Here is a 22,318-nt window from a genome sequence, read left to right as displayed (position 1 = left end):
TGTACTTTAGTACGATTTTGGGGTACTTGTACTTGAGTATTTTTATGTTATGCGACTTAATACTTCCACTACAATTTGGAAGCCAATACTATACTGTTTACTCGATTACATTTATCTGACAAAATGAGTTACTTTTCAGATTTATTAGCTAAAATATAAATAAACTATGATATATAATTATAGGTTAAGATATCAAGCAGCAGTGTATAAAACAATTAAAAGTAGCTCCACCTTTAACAGCTGTGATAAAAACATGATTATATAAAAAAGTAATGAGTACTCAAACTGCATCCTGGAAAAAGTATAGACACGTAGGCCTACACACAAACACACCAGGAGGCTGCAAGATTTTGTTATTCATTGATTTAATTGCAGTCATCTCTTAAATAGCAGTTATCGTCTTGGAATAGGAGAAACAAAGCTGCTCAATTGCTTTTAATATAACGCAAACAAGCAAATTAGTAAACAGAGAACCTATAGAGGTTTCTTTCTCACACAAAATGAACAATACAGTAAATCACACTACAAAAACTGGTAAAAAGAGGAAAACTAATTCACAAAAGTACTTTGATAATACCTTCTTGGTTTGAAACTGCAAAGTTATTCAGTTAATTGTTAAAAACAACAAATAAGAAATGGCTCAAATAATCAACTATAGCTGAATTAGTTAAAACACCCATATGAGAAAGTTTAGGTGTATTCTGTGCAAATATACTGTATATTTAGGGGAATTACACATTGCTTATGTAGAAATTGTATTTCTCTTTTTTTCTTTTTTTTCTAATCACCCTGTTGCACTAGAAGATATTTGATTATATATACACTATATACAAACATGCACTGTCATACTTGCATACCACCATACAGTACATGGTGTTGCTTGTGCTTGCATTACCTTACATTGTAAACTGCTCTTACATACTGTATAAGCTTGAACAACAATTTGAAATCTTGAGATGAGGGCCCACTTTTTTCAGTGTTTTTAGCAGATTGTATCTTAATTCACCTGGATGACATTTGCAAACTGTTAGTACAACATACATGTCTGGTGTTTACACTATTATCAATCTCTTAACCTTGGGACACTGTCAACTCCACAATCAGTTTCTAGTTTATTATTACGTCTGACTGTAATAATCCTACAAAACTTCTGGTTCCACCTGTATGCAAACAGTTTTCTTTCTTTGCTTGATTATTGGGATAAATGTTTTGTTAAAAATAAAAATGTGTCTAAACTAGAAACCATAAAAAAAGGCTTAAAGACACAGCATTTGCACTAGTCTTGATTTAGTGAAAAGGTTTGCTTTTAAGCGCTTCAATGTAGGAGGTCTGTCATGTCCTGCTTCTAGCCTTATCTGCACCAAAAAAACTAGAACGTATTTTCAACAAAATTGGACCCAAGTGATCGCAGATAACAGATATTCCAGGTTAAAGTAAAAGCTGTGATTCAGTGGTATTCCCTTGTACAGACAGCAGGTCAGGGAGAAATCAACAATGGACAAAACAGGCTGAGTTGTAGCACTGGCACTTGGTCATCCACATAAATAAAAGAGTACAATTCGGGACACTCTGAAGAAACACAAGTTCAAAATAATGTATCAAAACTAAGTAAGTCCTTGATGATGGCTTGCTTTGTTTTTGCGAAATATGCTGTAATTTAAACTCACTTAAGACATCAAAGTGTCTTGAATCGCTTCCGTTTTTCAGTTTCCTGCTGTGTCTTTCCTAAGGGGCACCTAAACTGTTAATTACTCTTAATTCCTTTCCAACACAACAAAGTATATTCATGATAGTAAAAGGACGTCCAGTGTTGTCAAAGTCAAAATTGGAAAAAACTGTGTTTTTCACAGAATGAATACACAGAACAGTATGCAGTCAGGTCCATGTTCATTCCCCGGCGGCTACGTGGCAAACTGCTGATAAAACGCCAGCTTGACCCTCTCAATGTGGTGGCACAGCTTGATGGCCGGTCCCAGCTTCAAGTCCATACACTCCTGCACTGTTGGGAGGTTCAGCAGCAAAAGTGCCTGTCCGTCAATCTCCTGCAAAACATACATTCGCATCAGATACAGTTTCTTAAAATAGCATTGCTTTCCAGGGAGGGTAAAGTGATGTTTTGTATCTGTGACCATGGATTCAAAACAAGTGTGTTATGCACTTATTGCAGTTGAATGGAGTGAGCTCTCATCCTGAGTGGCCATTAAGTCTCTGAGTATTTCTTACCTGATCCAAGAAAATCCGAGCAAGAGGAGCACAGTCAGTGGTCCTGATGAAGCGAACCACGTCAGTAACGCTCCACTCCAGCGGGCTGGTGTCTAAACACAACTTCGGAGGAGCCTCAATCTTTGAAGTCTATAAACACACAGATAGAGTGAGTCAGACAAAGACTCAGAGTATCCCAACTCATGCTGAGAAGGAGGAGGTTATTCATAAAAGAAAACACTGGCTGCTTCAGTCTTATTGGTTTTCTAAGGGTAAGTTCAGGTCAAGTTTAAACCGTAAAAACAATATTGGAATGGATGAATTAGACAAAAAAAGGCAGTTGTATTTGATGAAAGGGGCAAAGAGATCTGTATTGCGCTTTATACTACAGTCAGATTTGTAATATAAATACCAAAACATTATATTTCCATTTTCTTTCAATATTCATTATTAACTGTATTTGATTTAGCAGAGAACTTCATCAGGCATTGTGAAAAGATTTGTATGCAGATCTTTTTTTCCCAGTCTTCTTTGATCCTGCACCTCTAAAAGAGTTTTGCACATGCATACTATTTGTCTCAGTATTTATAATTATCTAGTCTTAAAAAGCGTCTTCTCATTACCTTTGGGGAAGGAGGGCGGTTCTCATCATCGGAGAACGAGGGTGAGCGGGGTTTCCTGCGCCGGCGTGTGGGTCTGGGTGTTGCCGGGGGGGAGGGGCACGGCGTGGCGGGCTGAGACTTCTCGATCGACTGTTCAGAATCATCCTGCAGGTCGGAGCCGGAGTCACTCAGGGAGTCATCTTCATCCAGATCTTCTTCGTCGCCGCTGCCCTGTACGTCAAAGGACAGTTAGCACAGATTCAGGTAAACTGTTCAAAGGTTTTAATGTCCTAAACACAGCTACAGTGTAGTTGTGCAATGAGGGTCACAGAGGCAGAATCAAAGTCAATGGTGATTGGTGCATTCAAGTAAATATGTATGTAAGTGCGTGTGTCACCTGTGGAGACCCAGCAGGCGTGTTATCCACAGAGGCGGAGGAGCGTCTCTTCTTATGGACAAAGAGCTGCTTCCTCCTCTTCCTCCTCCTCCCTCTCCTCTTCACTCCACCCTCCAGGTTGGAGTGGCCCCCGGGGGGACGGCCAACACGCTTACTCTTCTTCTTTCCATAGTAATAAGCTGGTGACAAGACGACAGGGTTATTGTGGAATTGTTGCATTTGACGTGCAACATTTTAATGCATCATTGATATAGATGGAAATGAATCGGTCAAACCGTTTTGAATACTTTTTTTTATTGTAATACATGTATTCTCTTAAAGCAGGGGTCTCCAACCTTTCTTCATCTGAGAACTACTTTGAAAAAATGAAAGTGGCCAAGAGCTACTTGCATCACATCGCTTACATTTATTCACATAGCCCTCATCAGTTGAATTAAGCTATACTTTTGTACACGTGTGAAATTGCAATACCTAAAGCTTATCAAAAATCTTAACTTCACATCAATGTTCAAGAAAACGAAAATGTCTCACATATTATTACGGCCCACATAGTAATCACTGAGAATTCACATAAATGTCCTTAATCACCACCTGACAAGCATTTCACTCTTTTTTTACAGTCAGTGAGATGATTGGCGCTGCATGGAGTCCACCATACAGGTGTATGCTGGAGTGTACCCACTTAGGTTCACTCTAATAGAGTCATTTAAATGTTAATCAGTCAGTATTGTTCTGTATTTAGATTATATGACATTCATGTCAGAAAAAGCTGCTTGACAAAGGCTGGTGGAACAGAACAAAATAAAGCAGACATTTTCAGTGCTGCTTGGTGAATGTTCTTATAGTTTTCTGGGTCCACAAGCCTCCAGAAATGTTGTGAGTTTTGCTGAGACTTAAACTGAACATTATTTTGGAGATCTCCACAGGATTGACACTGAACAGTGCAGCCATCTTTTTCTTCTTCTTCGTCTTGACATTAAATTATAAACCATAATAAATCAATTGTATAGGTCTAGCCTCCCTATATCTGTGTGTGAAATTGTTCCATCCTCAAAAACAAAAAACTAATACTTCTGCAGTCTAGCTGCAGCTTCTAGCAACGGCCTTCTGTTAAAAAAAAGACACTGAATGTCTTGAATGTGGCATCACACACATGACTTGAGTCTGAACACAGCAGACAACAGGAGTATTTACAACAGCATTATAAAAACAAAAATAGTGCATGTGGGTGCAGACTTACATTCTCTGTCTTACTGTTACATAAATCCCATGAATGTATGAGATTAAGTTAGCTTCATCATCTCAATCAGTGATTAAGTGAATAATAAAGTTTATATCGGGTCACTATCAGCCTGTCACTCATTATTTTCAGGGAGGGGGCGGGGTTTGGAGGAACGGAGAGGAGACGGTGCATTTATTGTCGTCGGATTTTTCTACACAGTCTGTGAACCGCGAGCGGCGAGCTACTGAAAAGCTGCCCGCGAGCTACCGGTAGCTCGCGATTGACGTGTTGGAGACCCCTGTCTTAAGGGAAGCAGTGATAAATACCCAAGAGGGGAAATGTGCTGTCTAGAGTGATATTAAAAAAGTGAAAGTGTGAAAATGTTTTCATTGCTATCACATTGCATCAGTCTTTAGCTCCAGTTTTGCAGCGTAAACACATCAACAATTCGATTTGAAATTGAAAACAAGTGTGACTTTCTACGGTCAAAATAGTTCAGTTGAAGACAAAAGAGGACAATTCTGACATGTTTAAAGCAAAACGTACATCCATTATCTGTAGGAAGTAATGACATTTCTAAATCACACATTCTGTCCGTGTGCTTTGCAGGGTTTCTCTATTCATTAGGCGAGCATTCACATACTCAATCATTTCTATTCATGAGCAACACAAATGAAAAGAGCTGAAGGTTTCTTAAAAAGGAAAAAATAATGAGCTTTGTATTAAATTAGAATACGTTTGAATAATGTTAAGAATTAAGGTCACAGCTGACAAGCAAATATAGAGAGTACTAAGCCATTACAATTAAAGCAATTAGAGGTTATGTTCATAGTCTGCTCTGATAAAAAAGAGACCTCTCCACAATCTGCAGTGTGTAGTTCTGTAAACCACCTACTGTATTTGGTCTTGGTGAGGACAGAGCAGTTTTCTGAGCAGCGCTCCAGAACCATGCGAGGTCCGAACAGGTTCGGGCAGCACTCGAGCTTGATGCATGTTTTCCTGCAGAAGTCTGCCACACGGTCTGCAGTGCGGACTATTTCCACAGTGGCCCGGTAACTCTTCCCCTTGTACCTGACATTGAAGGAAAATCAAGGTTACATATTAAATACATAGCTTTGAATCCTTAACATTTCCACACAATATTTGGTTAAAAAACATTATTTTAAAACCGACTCATCCCACTCACTAAAACTTCTATTATATTCATGTTTGATCCAACAAGGACGCTACGACCTGCAAGTTCTCTCTTAAAAGAAACTCAGATGTTAAATCATCACTTTAAAGAATCATCAGACGCTTGTGCTGAGTTCCGCTGTACAGATATTTATTTCCACTTGTGCATTCAAGCACATTTTAAATTCAGCATGTGTTTTAAAATAGGCCAGCTGCTACTCCTGCAGGTTTTCTACAGAGTGCAGTACTTTGAGATGAAGATTAAATGGTGCTTCCCCTCACTTTGCTTTGAGTGTCTCTCCATGGCCCTGCCAGCGGCTCTCCTGGTCCAGCTGCAGCTCCCTCAGCACCCGGCTGGGCTTGTATGCCGAGTTTATCAGCAGAGTAAGTACCTGGAAACGAAAAGAAGACAATAAGACATGCAGAGAATTGCAACACTCATAGGTTATCTGTAGTTTGGAGGGATTTGGGATGGGATTTTATTTTGTGCAGCATTTAAACATCCAACTGTTAAATATTAATACCCATACAAGAATTTCATTATCGTTTAGGTGTGACTGTTGTCAGTAGATTAGCAGCCTTTATATTGTGTGTCATTGGTTATTAATCATTAAGATTGTTTTGTAGTAGAAAGGGCACTGCCAAAGTCAAGGAGAGAAAGATTGAGCAAAACACTGAATTCTCAGAAATTATAACATTAATTTACTGAGAAATGAAAGGAAGGAGCACATGTGGAAACTTCCTAATTCGGTCAGAATGCAGTAGGGTTTCTGGGAAATGTGGTCTTAAAACCATCTTGTGAGATAAAGGGTTTGAAAAAAACGACTTGAACACTTATAATTCTACAGCCACGTGATTTGAGCTAAACGCTAACTTTAGCATGCTAACATGTTTACAAGGACAATGGTCAGCTATACTGTTTACCATGGTTATTATCTTAGTTTAGCATGATAAAAAGCTAACATAAAAACACATAGCACAGCTATGATGATCAGAATCTCCAGCAATTGAAATTACACATTTTACTGAATGCTAACAGAAAATATTTCTCAAAGCTTTCAGTACATCTACTGGGAATCAGAAATGTCTGTACAAATCTTTATGACCACACATGAAGGCAGACCCAAAAACCAACATTGCTAGCCAGTCATCCCACGAGCATAGCTAAAAAATTAAAGTATTATCGTATTGTATCGTATCGTATCGTAAAACAAAGATTTAGAATTGATAACTTTTTGGTGGTATTCATGCAGTTAATAGCTGGACTAGCCCCTCTCACCTCTTTGAGCACCAGGACACAGTTTCCAGGCCCAATGAACTGAGGAAGCTCAGCAATGCGTCCCTTGTTAAGGTACGGCCCAGAGAAACAGCGGTGGTTGAAGTAGATCTTGGGGCAGGTGTATTTCCCGTTCCCCTGTCCTGTACATGGACACAAAACAGGAAACAAATGATACAACAACCACAGACTACACAGACAGTCATGAGACAGCACATATCACAGTGTGGATATCACCAGAGACATTACACTCACCTGTCTCTGAATTGTAGCCCATGTGCTGCTTGACGTCAGGTGATGATGACTTAGGTGGAAATCGACTGCAAAATGAAAAAGATTGTTAAGATGTCGAAAGGTCAATAAGTCTCATCCATTTTGACCAATAAAGCAACAAGAAAACGTCTTATACTCACTGTTTTTCTGGCTGCACCACAGCAATCTTCCTGTCTTTTTCAACTGAAAAACAAGGACAGACTAATTTGTTCCAAGTCACACAAGGACATGTTGCTACTCATTTAGATGTCAGGGTGATAACTTGTTTGTGTTGTGTTTGTTGGAGCTTTAGTAACAGTCTCATTAGGGCAGATGTGTAAAGATCAACAGTCCACCATGATGATGATGTTTTTACCTTGAGGTTTGATGGGGAAGACGAGTGGGTAGCCGTTAGTCTCGCACCAGCTGACGGGGAAGAGGTCCATGGAGTCCACATGAACTATCAGCTCGGGCATGGGCTGCTTAAGTCCTGTAAAAGAAACACACACTGTTATTAAACAATCACCGACAACAAGCAGCGGCAAAGGCATCCCAGACTGCATTCTTACCCTAGCATAGATGCCAAATTCAGCAACTGTGACATTCTTCACTCCTTACACACATTATCTACGCTAGGAGTGACACTGGGGGGGATCATGTGTTTGGTCTATCCGCAGCTTATCTTACTTACTACTGGAACCATCAGCCAAATATTTTTGTGCACATTTATGACTGTATGCTCACCTGTCGTGGTTTCTGTGATGCACATTTTTTGCAAAAACAACTTTATTTACTATTTTATATGATTAACAACTGCTTCAGTAGCAACATAGCATATTAGGCAAATTGGCAAGTCTTAAAACAAGCCTCACCCAATCTGTCTGGGCACATTTGGCCTTTGTTGAGATTGAACTGACATCCATAGGAAAGTTTGCTCTCATTTTGACCAAGGAAAACCTCCAGATTACTTCCATACCCAATATGTTAGGATCCACTGCAAGATACACGATAAATAAATCGCAAATGTTGTTATCTTAGCTGCCAGAATGCCTATAAAGAACGCAGACGGGACAATTTAAATGTTATTATTTTTGGTTTGGGAGGAAATAGAGACACACATGGAAGAGATCTACAGTCCAATCAAATTTTCAGAGGAATAGTATTTTGTGCAGTAATTTAATATGAGCGCATTGTCATAGTGATGTATTTACAGTGTATGGACATAATGTCCCCCATAATAAAGTAAACAACAACTGTCACAACATTCAAATGATTTGCTTTTACTTGCAGGCTCATATGTGACATTTATAAATGCTAATTTTAAAACGTGTATCAACAGTTTTCAAAGTGTTTTAATAGTTTTTACATGCTATAGCAAAATATGAATATGTTGTATTTGAGGTGTGCAACACTTATCTCCACACACAATAGAAAGGCAGCAACTAAACCATGAAGCCATATCATTCAGATTAAATCCACATACTGACATGTAAAGCATTAGCCTGTGCACTGAAATGTTAATGTTCTACTTTCATCCGCTAAAATAAACACATTCTTCACATTCATTAACGCCTCTCACCTTCCAGGCTGAGCCAGATGTACTGCCCTTTGACCCCGGTGACAGTCACCACGTGAATGTTCTCAGGGGACAGCAGGTTGACAGCCTCCAGTTTCATGGCCTCTTTGAAGCTGTGGTCGCACTGCTCCTGTTTTTTTTTTGTCCAAAAATAGAGAGATAAGTCACACCGAGACACCTGTTTGCAACTCATTGCATCACATTTCATAATGCTGTCTATTAAATGGTAAAACAGTATTTTTATATTCTGTCGTATAAAACCTCATACCAGACTGAACGGTATAGAACAGGGGTCTCCAACCTTTCTTCATCTGAGAGCTACTTTGAAAAAATGAAAGTGGCCAAGAGCTACTTGCATCACATCGCTTACATTTATTCACATAGCCCTCATCAGTTGAATTAAGCTACTTTTGTACACGTGTGAAATTGCAATACCTAAAGCTTATCAAAAATCTTTACTTCACATCAAGGTCCAAGAAAACAACAATTTCTCACATATTATTACGGCCCACAGAGTAAGTACATCACTTAACATTCACATAAGTGTCCTTAATCACCACCTTACAAGCATTTCACTCTTTTTTTAGTCAGTGAGATGAATGGCGCTGCATGGAGTCCACCATACAGGTGTATGCTGGAGTGTACCCACTTAGGTTCACTCTAATAGAGTCATTTAAATGTTAATCAGTCAGTATTGTTCTGTATTTAGATTCTATGACATTCATGTCAGAAAAATCTGCTTCACAAAGTAGAGCCAAATAAAGCAGACATTTTCAGTGCTGCTTGGTGAATGTTCTTATAGTTTTCTGGGTCTACAAGGCTCCAGAAATGTTGTGAGTTTTGCTGAGACTTAAGCTGAACATTATTTTGGAGATCTCCACAGGATTGACACTGAACAGTGCAGCCATCTTTTTCTTCTTCTTCGTCTTGACATTAAATTATAAACCCTAATAAATCAATTGTATAGGTCTAGCCTCCCTATATCTGTGTGTGAAATTGTTCCATCCTCAAAAACAAAAAACTAATACTTCTGCAGTCTAGCTGCAGCTTCTAGCAACGGTCTTCTGTTAAAAAAAAGGACACTGAAGGTCCTGAATGTGGCATCACACACAGGACTTGAGTCTGAACACAGCAGACAACAGGAGTATTTACAACAGCATATACAAACAAAAATAGTGCATGTGGGTGCACACTTACATTCTCTGTCTTACTGTTACATAAATCCCATGAATGTATGAGATTAAGTTAGCTTTATCATCTCAATCAGTGATTAAGTGAATAATAAAGTTTCTATCAGGTCACTATCAGCCTGTCAACCATTATTTTCAGGGAGGGGGCGGGGTTTGGAGGAACGGAGAGGAGACGGTGATCGCGGAAGCTTTCCTCCTGCCTTCACAAACTTTACACACGTATTTATCAACTGAAAATAGCAAGAGGACATTCATACTCTGCAATACAAGACTTGATTAAATCCACAAAAACCTGACATGGTGCTAACGCGAGTATTTTTTAAAACATAAATCCATGTGTGTCCGAGCCGCAACGACACGGACTGATTCAGGTGCATTTATTGTCGTTGGATTTTTCTACACAGTCTGTGAACCGCGAGCGGCGAGCTACTGAAAAGCTGCCCGCGAGCTACCGGTAGCTCGCGATCGACGTGTTGGAGACCCCTGGTATAGAACAATATATATCCCATGTTGTCCATAGTACAATTATAACAAAGATAAAAAGAAAACTGACTATATGATCACTTGTTTGCTTTGCAGGATTACATCATTGATCTGAGCAATGTTCAACCTCTTCAAACGTACCGAACCCGTCTACGTCACATACAGTTTACACAAGAGATCACCAGATACAGGAGGCTGCTACAGAACAAAGCTTTCAGAGAGCCTTGGTTATACTTATTTTCAAGTTAATTTAGACGGAAATTTAAAAACATTTTGTTTACAAAAAAGAGCTCTTATGTAGCCAGAATTGCTGCTTGGATAAAACAACATCAGTAACAGGAAGGAGGCTTTATATCTGAAAGCTTGCTAATGGTGAATAATTAGTTTCCATTAATGCAGGCACAGCACATGATAACACATGTCAAGCAGCCTTAAACGACAGCTATATAATCAAAGTAAGCTACAATTTCATATTTAATTTCCATTCTACCACAGACCAAAGGAAAGGACCAAATGCACTTGGCTCATGTTAATAACTCTTTTCACATCAACTCTTTCACTGACATGAATCTGTTGATGGCTTTGCATAAAAGACCACCTGTAACACCGAATCCTGATCGGTGTAAACTCGGTATACAAACGCTAAAACTGAGCTTGACTTACAGTTGGAAAGCAGTGTTGAGGAGCTGCCTCAGCCTCGCACTGTTTCAGGTAATCCGCCCAGTCAAAGTCCGGACCCTGGTGTCCTGTTTGTGATCAAATAAAGAAAGAAGTGAGAAAGAACATCACACAGGGAACACATGCAATCTAATCACCACTGTTCCTCAAGTCTCTGATATCACTGATAACCATTAAAGTGAGTGGTGCTAAAAAAAAGGGACGACATCTGACCTGGTGGGGGGCTGAGAGTGACTCCATTTTTAAGGCACCACTGAGTAGGGAAGATCCCGGGACTGTCTCTGTGACACAGGAAGGACCTCCCAGCAGCACCGTCTGACTCCTCAATGCCACAGAGGTCGTCCATCTTCACCAGGAAGTACTGCTCATTGAACACCTGGAGGGGAGAGGAGGACATTTTAGGACACTTACAGACGTTCTTAATTGACGGCTTTAAAATGTTTTACTATCCAAGTCACATCAAAGACTTATACTCCGAAATTCTATCGGACTGTGCAATTAAAAAGCAAAGTTCAAAGGACATTGTTTCAGCATTGTAGATAGTTAAGTGAAAATGAAGACGGAAAGCATACACAACTAAGGCTAATAAACAGCACCCAGAAAAACAACAACATGGCAGTGTAGGAGAGTCAGGTTTGATAGGAAAGTCTGTTACCTTGGTGACAGTGGCAGGCTTGATGGAAATGGGAGCAGCTGGGTCAACAGCTTCCAGTTTCATTCCTTCTTTGAAACAATGGGCGGCGATGGCAGGCTGATCCTGAGACGCAAAACAAGAACACATGCCGTTTAAAAAAAAAATTCAGCTCTGAGATACTCATTTCGAGGAGAATGTCACAACTGTTAGCTCAGTGCCTGATTATCAGATCTCAAGCAGTGCTGTGTTTGACAGACAGGAGACAACAGGTGGCAGTACCTTACTGAACTCTGCAGTCAGAGCTTCGTCCTGAGGCAGGTCGCTGATCCTCTGTCGCACCTCCTCCCACTCTGCTTCTGTCCGCAGGGCCAACAAGTCTGAAACACATAACACAACACAAAATCTAAACGTGACTTACTGGTGGATGGGGTATCATTTGATTAACAAAAAAAGTGTATTTAATGAAAAGCTAAGACAAAAGTGTGTGGACTTTACTTCAGACTTTCTTGTATAAATAACCTCTAATTATTTCGCCATCATTAGTTAAGTAAACACAAAACAGTGTGGTATGTATAATCAATTTAGATGTCTAATGATACCCTCACATTTTAAATTCCTTGTATTTCAGTACTGTGAATTCATCAAAGTATTGGAAAATGTTTATGCAACTCGTATGATAATTAGTAATAACCCTTTAGATCTAATGTAGTAAATAAACTTGACATGCATCCAGGCCACAAGTACCATGTGGATTCTTCACATGTCTTCCCGACAGAAGCTATTACTCATGGCTGCTTTGGCACTTAACCTCTAGATGTAGACATTGTTTTTTCTCCTTTCCTCCTTTTGTTCCTAAATATAAAGTGTGACCTGAGAGAGTGCCACTGACCTGAGGGAGGCCTGAGGGTGCAGCCGTGCTCTTTGGCCCAGCCGGGTGGGTGGAGGCGTGGGTGGAGGTAAAAGAGCCAGAGGATTGTGGGTGTGTCCGGGAGGCCCTCGGTTCCTACCAGACGCAACTTCAGCCTTCCTCCAACGTTCTCCTCCACCTCAGCAGCCCAGGCTGACCCCGGGTCAGCACCGTCCTGGATCTCCACGTAGCAGCCGGCACACAGCAGCTCCACCGGGTCCCTGCCCCGCTGCGGCTGTAGGGGGGGGGTAAATGAAAAGCTAATAGCACACACACTTACACAAATACAAATAAGCGCACGCCTAGGCAAGGTGAGGAATTTGCAGAGGGAGAGCGTGCTCTGCATGACTAAGAGGCCGAACTGAAGCACTGTCACTCAAAGCTTACTAACAGCCCCAAAGAATTTCACAGGATGTTCCTACAGCCAATTTGCTTTCCACAGCACGACCATGGTGCTGTGGAAAGCACACAGCCTTGTTTTTGTAGACTTGGGACTTAATGCAGGATACGCATGCAAGAATAGGCTAAAAAGTCATATTTAGTTCAAGTTTGCATTAATTCTAAACAACATTTTAAAAGGGGACATATTATGCACATTTTCAGATTCATACTTGGGTTTTGGGTTTCTACTAGAACATGTTAACATGCTTTAATGTTAAAAAAACACAATATTTTTCTCCTACTGTCTGCCTGAATTTACCTCTGTTCGACCTCTTTCTGAAATGCTCTGTTTTAGCGCCTGTCTCTTTAAAACAGAACCCGGAAAAAAAAAGGTCTGCTCTGATTGGTCAGTTTTTCTTTGCCTTCTGCACATATGCTTTTATTGTCCGTGCACCATAAATGCAGCTGGGGAATGACTGTAATGACCCTGTAACGGCACTTTTGAACTATTTATTTATATTTGTGGCGTAATAGAGTGCCACAGTGACGCGGTCATAAATCTATCGATTAGATTTATGATTAGAAAATTATAAAAGTAGGGTAGACATGTGGAGATTATCCGACTGAACAAAACGTGACCCGTCTCTTAAATGTGTGTCAACCACAGACCTTATTTCGAGCTATTTTCCAAAATCCTATTGAGAAATTGCATTGCATTTTTGTCGAGGGAACCGGAAGAAGCTTACTTCCGGGTTTTAGGACGCGTCACTGTGGCACTCGATAACATAATAGATAGCACTAGGGCTGCTCAATTAATCGTATTTTAAATCGCAATTACAATTATGGCTTGCAACGATTACGAAAACAATGTAATCGAAATAAAACGATTATTTTTTTATTATTATTACTTTTTTTTTTTTTTTAATTACTTTTTTTTTTTTTGGTTTTTCAGTTGAATTATACTTAAAGTTCAGGGTAATCAACTGTTAAAAACATACTGTTCAAATTTTTTTTCTCCAATAAATTGATGTTTTCAAAGTAAATGGATAATCGTTTTTAATAATCGGGATATCAATTATTGACCCAGATCATAGAGATTATGATTTGTGCCATAATCGAGCAGCCCTAGATAGCACCTAATCCTTTTAGTAAAGTTCTGGTCTCTTTGAACATTTCTAAATGGCAAAAAGACAAGGCAAGAAGAAACAAAGCATAACATTTGTACATATGACAGTTGTGTTTGTGTGTGTGAGTCAAAACCGCAGAGTCACATCTGACGATTCCCATTACTTGAGGGTATAAACTGTCAACTTGGAGTTTTTTTTATGTCAGTTGAATTAATCCACTTGCCTTGCCAGTTGAACGGCTGAAGGAGAAAGTCTACATTTAAAATCAGTTGTTTTATCTAACTGCATTATGTGTTTTTGAAGTTGTCAGATTAATATATTTGGTACTGAGATTGTTCTTGGTACAGAGAAAGACACCCTACACTTGAGGAGACTAATAAAGACACCGCCGTACCAGTTCCAGCAGGTTAGCGGGCGCGCTGCACTCCTCAGCAAGGGCCTTCTCCAGCAGAGCCTCCCAGTCCTGGTGCTTCTCACGCACACCTGAGGAGGAGAATATAAATACAGAGTTTATTTATCAACCAAACAAGCAGGTGGGCTGAGAATCACACATACACTCCTCTGCCTCTTAGTCACCCTGAGTCACCAGAATTAGCATAATACAAAATAAATATAGGAAGATATGATACAAAATGATTAAATCTAATAGCACTTTTTCAACATACTGTTAACAACTTTCATCTGTGTTATATTAACGGTTTGATGCAGCTTCCAAAACTGTTTTAACATGTTGCGTATCGAGGTGTCAAGTGCTAATTAGGTGACATAAATAAAAAATGTAAGAAAAAAAACACTGAATTTGCTTCAGCATCGTTCTCTTTTTTCATACAATACTAAAACATCACAAGGGCAACCGCACTGTATCAGTATAACTCCTAGGTATACTGAACAAAAGTGCAATTACTTAAGACTAATTCCACTGTTAAATGGCATTTTGTGCACAGTACTAAAAACGGTGTGTTACCTCCACTACTCAGCTGTCCCTGAAGCACTCAATAAAAATAAACTAGAAGCACGAAAGATGTTAAAAATGTGACAGCTCGAAATTGGAATCAAGTCTCAACAACATTTACAAAAAAAAGGTTAATATTTTGCCCCACACGATCATTTCATGGCTGACGAGTGCTGAGATCACTCAGATCACAATGCAACTTTTCGAGGTGATTACTCTTTTCACTACGCCTCTCACAACTAAAAACATCTCCCGCCAGTCCTCACCCTCGGGGGCCTTCATTGTCTTCCCGTGCTGGCGACTCCATCCCAGCGGGTGGAGGTCTGCCGTCATCAGGTCACACCAGAAGTCGGCACGCCGGTCATCCTGGTACCCCTCGTAGCGCAGCAGCAGCAGCTGGCCACATGTGGTGATGATGTTGGCCACCCAGTAAGGGCTGTCGGCCTCGGAGCGCACACACACCTCCAGCTTCATGCCCGGAGCCAGGCCGGTCTGCAGGCCCTGGTCCACCTGAGGCAAGGAACACACACTCACAGGTTAACCCCATTATTTGGCTTCTTATACAAGAAATAAAAGAGTGCACACAGAAAAGAAAAGCATATTTGATTCTGTGCTGTAATTGGTTTTTATTCGAGTTAAACCTACCTGCCACTATAGGAATCATGTGTAGTTAAAAGAAGCTTTGTTACTGCTCTTGGTGCTACAGTGACTTCTTGACTGTTTTATGACTCAATGCTTTTACATCCCCCCCCATCCTACATCATTGACCTGATCCACCCTCACAGCACAACCTGGGCCCTGCGGTCCTCTGAGCAAGGCCTCCTAAGGGTGCCCCGAACCAGGCTAAAAACTAAGGGGGACCGTGCATTTGAGGCGGTGGCCCCAAGGCTATGGAACAAACTCCCCCAGAAAATAAAAAACCTCTCCCTCAATAGAGATTTTTAAGGGGCAGTTAAAGACCCACCTCTTCCGACAGGCCTTTGGGGCGTCGGAGGAGGTGAGTTAGTAGCTGTCTTTTATTGGTATTTTATTGGTGTTTTATCGTATGTTTTTATCCTATGTATTACCTGCTGTTGTTTTATGCCTTTTTATACCTTTTATTCTACATTTTAGTTGTACTGTGAATTGTGTACTGTACTGTAAAGCACTTTGTACATTCGTGTTGAGAAGGGTGCTATATAAATAAAGTTTTACTTACTTACTTACTTTACAAGCTGACCCATTCCATACATTTGAGTCACCGAATCATTTAAACTAACTTGCAGTATCTTGAAAACTTTACACAGATGTTCAGTGGCTGATTACGAGAAGCTGGTACAAGCTCCTCCTGTGATGTGTGTTTTATGTGAGAGTTGTCAGCACCCACATGTTTGAAGGCGTGGTGTGGCACCGACACGGCTCCAGTCTCCTCCAGGTATTCGTCCCAGTTAAAGTCAGACGCATCCTGAGCAGAGTCTCTTTCTGGAAACACACACACACACACACACACACACACACACACACACATTTGACTTTTCCAACCCGCTTTCCAACATATTACGTACTCATGTCACGCAGCTGTTCACAGAGTAGTTCTTACCAGACTCCGGCAACTTCTGACTCATGCTGGTGCCCCCTCAAGGCCGAGACTAGGGGCTCTGAGGAGGAACAGAGGAGGAGGAGGATTATTATCCAGCGAGAGCAAATGAATGAGCACTGGAGTGAAACTATGGCGACAGAGAGGATATAACATAGAACTGCAGCTATCGCAGTTATGCAGCATGCTCTGCTATGCATAATCAAATCACTTTCTCCACATCATAACATAATCAATGACCTCGCTTCTGGTTTCTAAAACAATAAGATTAATGAGAGATGTTATACTGCTGGGTTGTAACAGCCCGCTCAGCAGTTCACAAAACAAATTGTATCAGCACAAAGTTACACAAAAGATCCGGAAACAGAGGTCAAGACTTTCTGTAGCTAGCTACTATATTTACAGCACACCACCGAACACATGACATATATCAGCCTGCAGTGAGTCAGCCAACAGGTGCACATAATACAAGTATTATTACTCATCTATGGGCAGGAATACATGTCACTAGAAACATAATTTTTTTTTTAATTTCAATTGCTAAAAATATACCTAAACTGCATTAAATGTTGTTTGATATAAATAATTAAATGATTTATAAAGTAGTTTTTAATGCAATATTTTATCCAAAGCTGTTTTTAGCCTTTCAAATATTTATTTTAAGATAATAAAGTCAAAGATATGTGGGGTTTTAAAGACATCCCCTTGGACTATGAGAGACTGGAAAGGACATTTTTCACTATTTTTCGACATTTTATTTGACAATTCATCGCGAAAATTATCCGCAGATTAATTGTTAATGAAAATAATCATTGATTTGTTTTGAAGTAAAGCTGATATTTGATACGGAAAAAAATCGTTCATTAAGTCCGTAATGTAGAACTGAAGAAAGTTTTATTTCCAGTATCATAAAAGGATCAGAAACACTACTGAAACTTAATTTCAAAATATTGCATTCAGTTTCAAGTTTGGTGATGCGTTTAATTTCAAAATAAGCAATTCACGTTTAGCGTTTTTAAGTTATGACTCTAATTATGTGATTCAAATTCAGTTGTTTTATTGCAAATTGTTCGAGTTGAGTTAATATACCAGCAACAGGAGCAGAGCAACCTGCAGAGAGAAGATTCAAAAGCCTTATTTTACAAAACCTCCTTCAAGGCTCCTCCAGCTGTTCCAAAGCCAAGGTCTCCAAGGCCTTGATGATAAAGCTGGTTAAGTTTAGACATCAATATCCAAGTCCCAATCAATGCAAACCAGGACAAGTGGTGAATAAAATCACAAATGTAATTCATTAAGATGGCCCAGGCTGCTACCACCTCACACAGCAGATGGTACGTGATGGCAGGAATATATTTAACTATTCTAATCTCATCCACCTCTAGTTGTGTGAAACTAATTTAAACTCATCTTTGAAAAAAAAAAAACTTTCCCCGACCAGAAGTGAAGATCTCAAACTGTGCCTTGACGTGAATGTGGACAAGCTTTGACACATCAAACTGACCCGCAGCATTGTGAAAAGCAGATGAAATAAGTTAACACAACAAGAGATGGGATGAATGAGACAGAAGGGAGTGTAGAGAGCTGTATGGGTGCTGAGGAGAGCTGCTCTGTCACCGCGGATCCTTTCAGCTCGCCTGTCAGCCTTGTCTTTGTCGTGTCTGACGTCTCTACTAAAGCCTGTCCCGCCGTCAGAAACAACAAACCCCCCCCCCCTCCCGACAACCGGACTGCGACCCCCGTGCTCCACCGGGATCAGCGCCACCTTTCACCCGTGACCCTGCTCCAGACTCCCTCTGTCTTTCTTTCTTTCTTTCTCCCTCTGACACACACACACACACACACACACACACACACACACACACACACACACACACACACACACACACACACACACACACACACACACACACACACACACACACACACACACACACACACACACACACACACACACACACACACACACACACACACACACACACACACACACACACACACACACACACACACACACACACACACACACACACACACACACACACACACACACACACACACACACACACACACACACACACACACACACACACACACACACACACACCACACACACACACACACACACACACACACACACACACACACACACACACACACACACACACACACACACACACACACACACACACACACACACACACACACACACACACACACACACACACACACACACACACACACACACACACACACACACACACACACACACACACACACACACACACACACACACACACACACACACACACACACACACACACACACACACACACACACACACACACACACACACACCAGAGGGCCCTATTGTCCCGGGGTCACACTCCTGACATATGAGTGGGGAAAAAAGAGCAGTGAGGGACAGGAGGAGAAATAATGGCCAGTTCAAAAGCTGTAATTTTACCACCATGCTGAGTTTTCATATTCATATCATTTATGGTTGGAAATAATGGATGCAAAGCTTAAACAACTAAATAATAAGTTGAAGGACAAACAAATATTCTTAAATTATTTTGATAATCAGTTTAGTTCAAACTAATTATCTGTATTTTCTGCTTTTCTTTGTTAAATGTTATGATAAATAGAATATTTCAGAGTTTTGGACTGATAAAACAAGTAATATAAAAAACATTTTTGCACTATTTTCAGACATTACATTGACAAAGCGATGAATCAATGTAACTATATATTTGTCATATACCTCTTGGTTGCACCCATAGCTTGATTTCAAACTGATTCTTTGTACATCTCACATGTCTACCTACAAACTGCTGGAGCCTTTCTCTGTTTTTCAGTATGTGAAGCATTTTGATGCAAATTAAACAAGATGAAACAGAATAAGTCATTCTCAGAAGAATAATCTAGTGTCTGCATTCACCCTCTAAGAGGTTTATTGATTACAACACTTCGGAAGCCATCATTAGAATTTATTTAAGTGTCTAAGCCGTGGGTTTCTGCAGCACTTAACTTTGCAGAACAGCACGGCCTCCGCTCGTACGGCAGACAGGAAGAAAAGCAACTTCCCCTGTTTCATTTAGAGCAAGTGGTCTGCGTGGACGACAGCTAGCAGCATCTGTCTCAGTCTTTCTGCAGCACGCTACACTGACTGAACCCGAAAGAGAAAGGGCCGAATGTGCACTCTCCCACGCAAACACACACACACACACACACACAAGCAAGCACTCACACACACACACACAACTGAGCTGTAAACTACAACCTCTTAACAATTCCTGAATCATATTCTCATCAACACTTTGCAAGCATTTCTAAACACAAAATACATAGCCACACAACTTCTGCAGGAAATAAATCCAAATCAAATGTTCAATAAAATAAAATGAACAATCTCCCCAAACACTATTTAATGGCATCTGCTGGTGACCAGAATGACATTACATTATAGGCTGTAATGAAGCAGAAAATGAGTAAGTGCTCATGCTGGTGTCTGAACTCAAGCGCGTTAACAAAACATTGCATTGGTTTTATACCATGGTGTGAATTAAAAACGTAAAAGTTTGTTTTAACCAAAGCACAAAAATATATGTTACTACCTAGTATCTGTTTATTCAAGAATAACCCTGTGTACTTACAGTACATTTAGTGCTATTGACTTATCTTTAGCAGTTGCTTCTGGTTTCATGGTTTTATTTATGGTGGTTGGTGTTGACTGTTAAACCAAGACCTCTCAGTAACCATTGTTCCATTAGAGCAGTTCCACAGAATAAATAGTTCCTATGAAAAACTATTCACAGTGTTTTGTTTATTTAGGGTTTGTTGGAGTTTCTGGAAAGTGTTACATTTTTCAATGCTTTGAGCTTCACAAACAAAACTCCAATCCTTCTGTGTATTCAGGTAAACACTGCTAATACAAAACCTGCAACCTTGAAAAGTTAAGTGAACATAAAGTCAAAGTGTCGGCTTAAGATGACTAACACTTACAATTATTTCATTTGTAGCGTTGATCAACATATCTGCTAAAGCAAAAGCACCACTTATTGTTGTGTTTACCAGAGACCTGCTAATAGGTTTTTTGCCTTTAAGCCATTTTTTTTAATGGACAAAGCATAACAATGAATTATCGACTTAAGACATATTAATTAAATAAAACCAAAACCACCAATTAGTTGACTAATCGACTTAGAGTGTGCAGACAAATGAGGAAATACGGGGCTCTAATGTGTTATTTGAGGTAAAAATGACCCTTAAAAACGGATGTTATAGGTTTATACTCAATTGAACTCCTGATCAAATTGAAGAGCTAAATATTGTGCAGCCAAGTTGAGGTTTCGATCAGGTTTCTATGATGACTTGTCATGCCTTTATTTATATATAACTTTAATTTATATAGACGTTGTTAACAAAGGGTTGCCATATTGACCAAGCAATAGGATGGTAACCCATAAGCTTTCTCAAACTGACCTCTATTAATATAACTTCACTAGAAATCGGTAGCTTAAATAAAAAAATCCACATTTCCTGCACACAGCAAACAAGTCGGTTTCTTTCAGTTGCCATTGCATAGCGGCACGTCAGCCAGCAGCACTGTTGCACAATAGGGAAGTTAAGCGCCACAAGAAAAATAGGTTGCATTAACAAAACGTGAAATAAGACATATAACTGAAAACCTCCCAAGCGTCCTCCTCCCGTCCATCAGCTGTTAAAAGCTCGAGTAGCAGTGATGAACACATGAGTTTATGTGCGAGCTCCACACAAAAAAAATCGGCTAAGGTCGTGCAAGCCTTCATTATGCAAGGCTTCGACATTATTCTGAGTTATTATTCTGAGTTATCCAAGGGCAAATTAGTAAGAAAAATACCCACACAATCTTTAAACTAGCTTGAGATTGCACTGCTTGTGCTGCATTGACAAACAGAGATGGGCCATTAACGCGAAGGCTTTGCAGATACACTACAGCGCTGAGGGTCTAACTTTCACACACTGAGCAGAACAAGGCACATACCGATTTTTTGAATGAATAAAATGCAGTGTAATGAATAAACTCACGTGTTACATGTATTACCACCGTGTGGGACTCACTGCACACATGGTAGAACCGCCTGTGTGTCCGAGTCAAGTTACTGAACGTCACGGCTTGAGCAATAAGAGCTGCCGAGCAATAAGGGCGCTTACACTCGACTCATCTTTTTGAGAGACGGGAAAAAAGACGAATGCGCCTCCACAGTGCAAAACACCTCAAGCAACGTGTAACTAACAACACAGAGTACGTGAATATTTAGTCTCAAAATTCCCCTCTTACCGCTAAGTAGTTTTTCCAAGTCGGTTTTTTAGATGCCGTTCCTCTCCGCCTGCTCTCTCGTAGCAACGTTAAGATAAAGTGAGTAAAAACCGACAGCCCCGGTTAGACCTTTCAAAATAATATGTTCTAAAATCTTCTGTAAATCATAATACTTTTTATTTTCTATATTATGCGTTTGTGTTTTATATAATATTGTTCTATTTAGTTCGTCTCTATCTATACTTTGCTGTAACAATGTACATTTCCCCGAATAAGGGAATTTAGATTCTGGTTAGAAGGGCGGAAGTTGCCACCGTCGTCAGAGCAACAGAAGCTCTCTTCGTGTGAAGGGTTTATTCTCGCGATACTTCCGGTGTCACTCCGGCTGCGT

At 40.1% G+C, this 22,318-nt stretch overlaps 1 protein-coding gene across 2 annotated transcripts; it reads right to left on the bottom strand.

The window, feature by feature from the left end:
* Positions 1-348: 348 nt before the first annotated feature.
* On the bottom strand, positions 349-22,008 carry sfmbt1 (Scm like with four mbt domains 1). 2 transcript variants are annotated; one of them, XM_034121886.1, is made up of 21 exons: positions 21,949-22,008; positions 16,632-16,689; positions 16,419-16,513; positions 15,319-15,562; positions 14,495-14,583; positions 12,575-12,827; positions 11,965-12,062; positions 11,707-11,808; positions 11,265-11,427; positions 11,037-11,119; positions 8,704-8,830; positions 7,501-7,614; positions 7,286-7,328; positions 7,128-7,192; positions 6,876-7,015; positions 5,879-5,988; positions 5,319-5,494; positions 3,202-3,380; positions 2,826-3,035; positions 2,224-2,352; positions 349-2,042 (listed from the first exon to the last, which is right to left on the bottom strand). In XM_034121886.1, the coding sequence occupies exons 2-21, from the start codon at positions 16,654-16,656 to the stop codon at positions 1,902-1,904; spliced, it is 2,586 nt and encodes an 861-aa protein (XP_033977777.1). In that variant the 5' UTR covers positions 16,657-16,689; positions 21,949-22,008; the 3' UTR covers positions 349-1,901. The 2 variants fall into 2 exon arrangements, with proteins under 2 accessions (XP_033977777.1, XP_033977778.1); XM_034121887.1 differs by lacking the exon at positions 21,949-22,008 and adding an exon at positions 21,696-21,780.
* Between the last annotated feature and the right edge of the window lie 310 nt (positions 22,009-22,318).

Source organism: Trematomus bernacchii, unplaced genomic scaffold, assembly GCF_902827165.1.
Source record: "Trematomus bernacchii unplaced genomic scaffold, fTreBer1.1, whole genome shotgun sequence".
Taxonomy (NCBI): Eukaryota; Metazoa; Chordata; class Actinopteri; order Perciformes; family Nototheniidae; genus Trematomus; species Trematomus bernacchii.
Note: the sequence above shows the minus strand (reverse complement) of the source record. Positions and strands in the feature narration are given on the sequence as shown.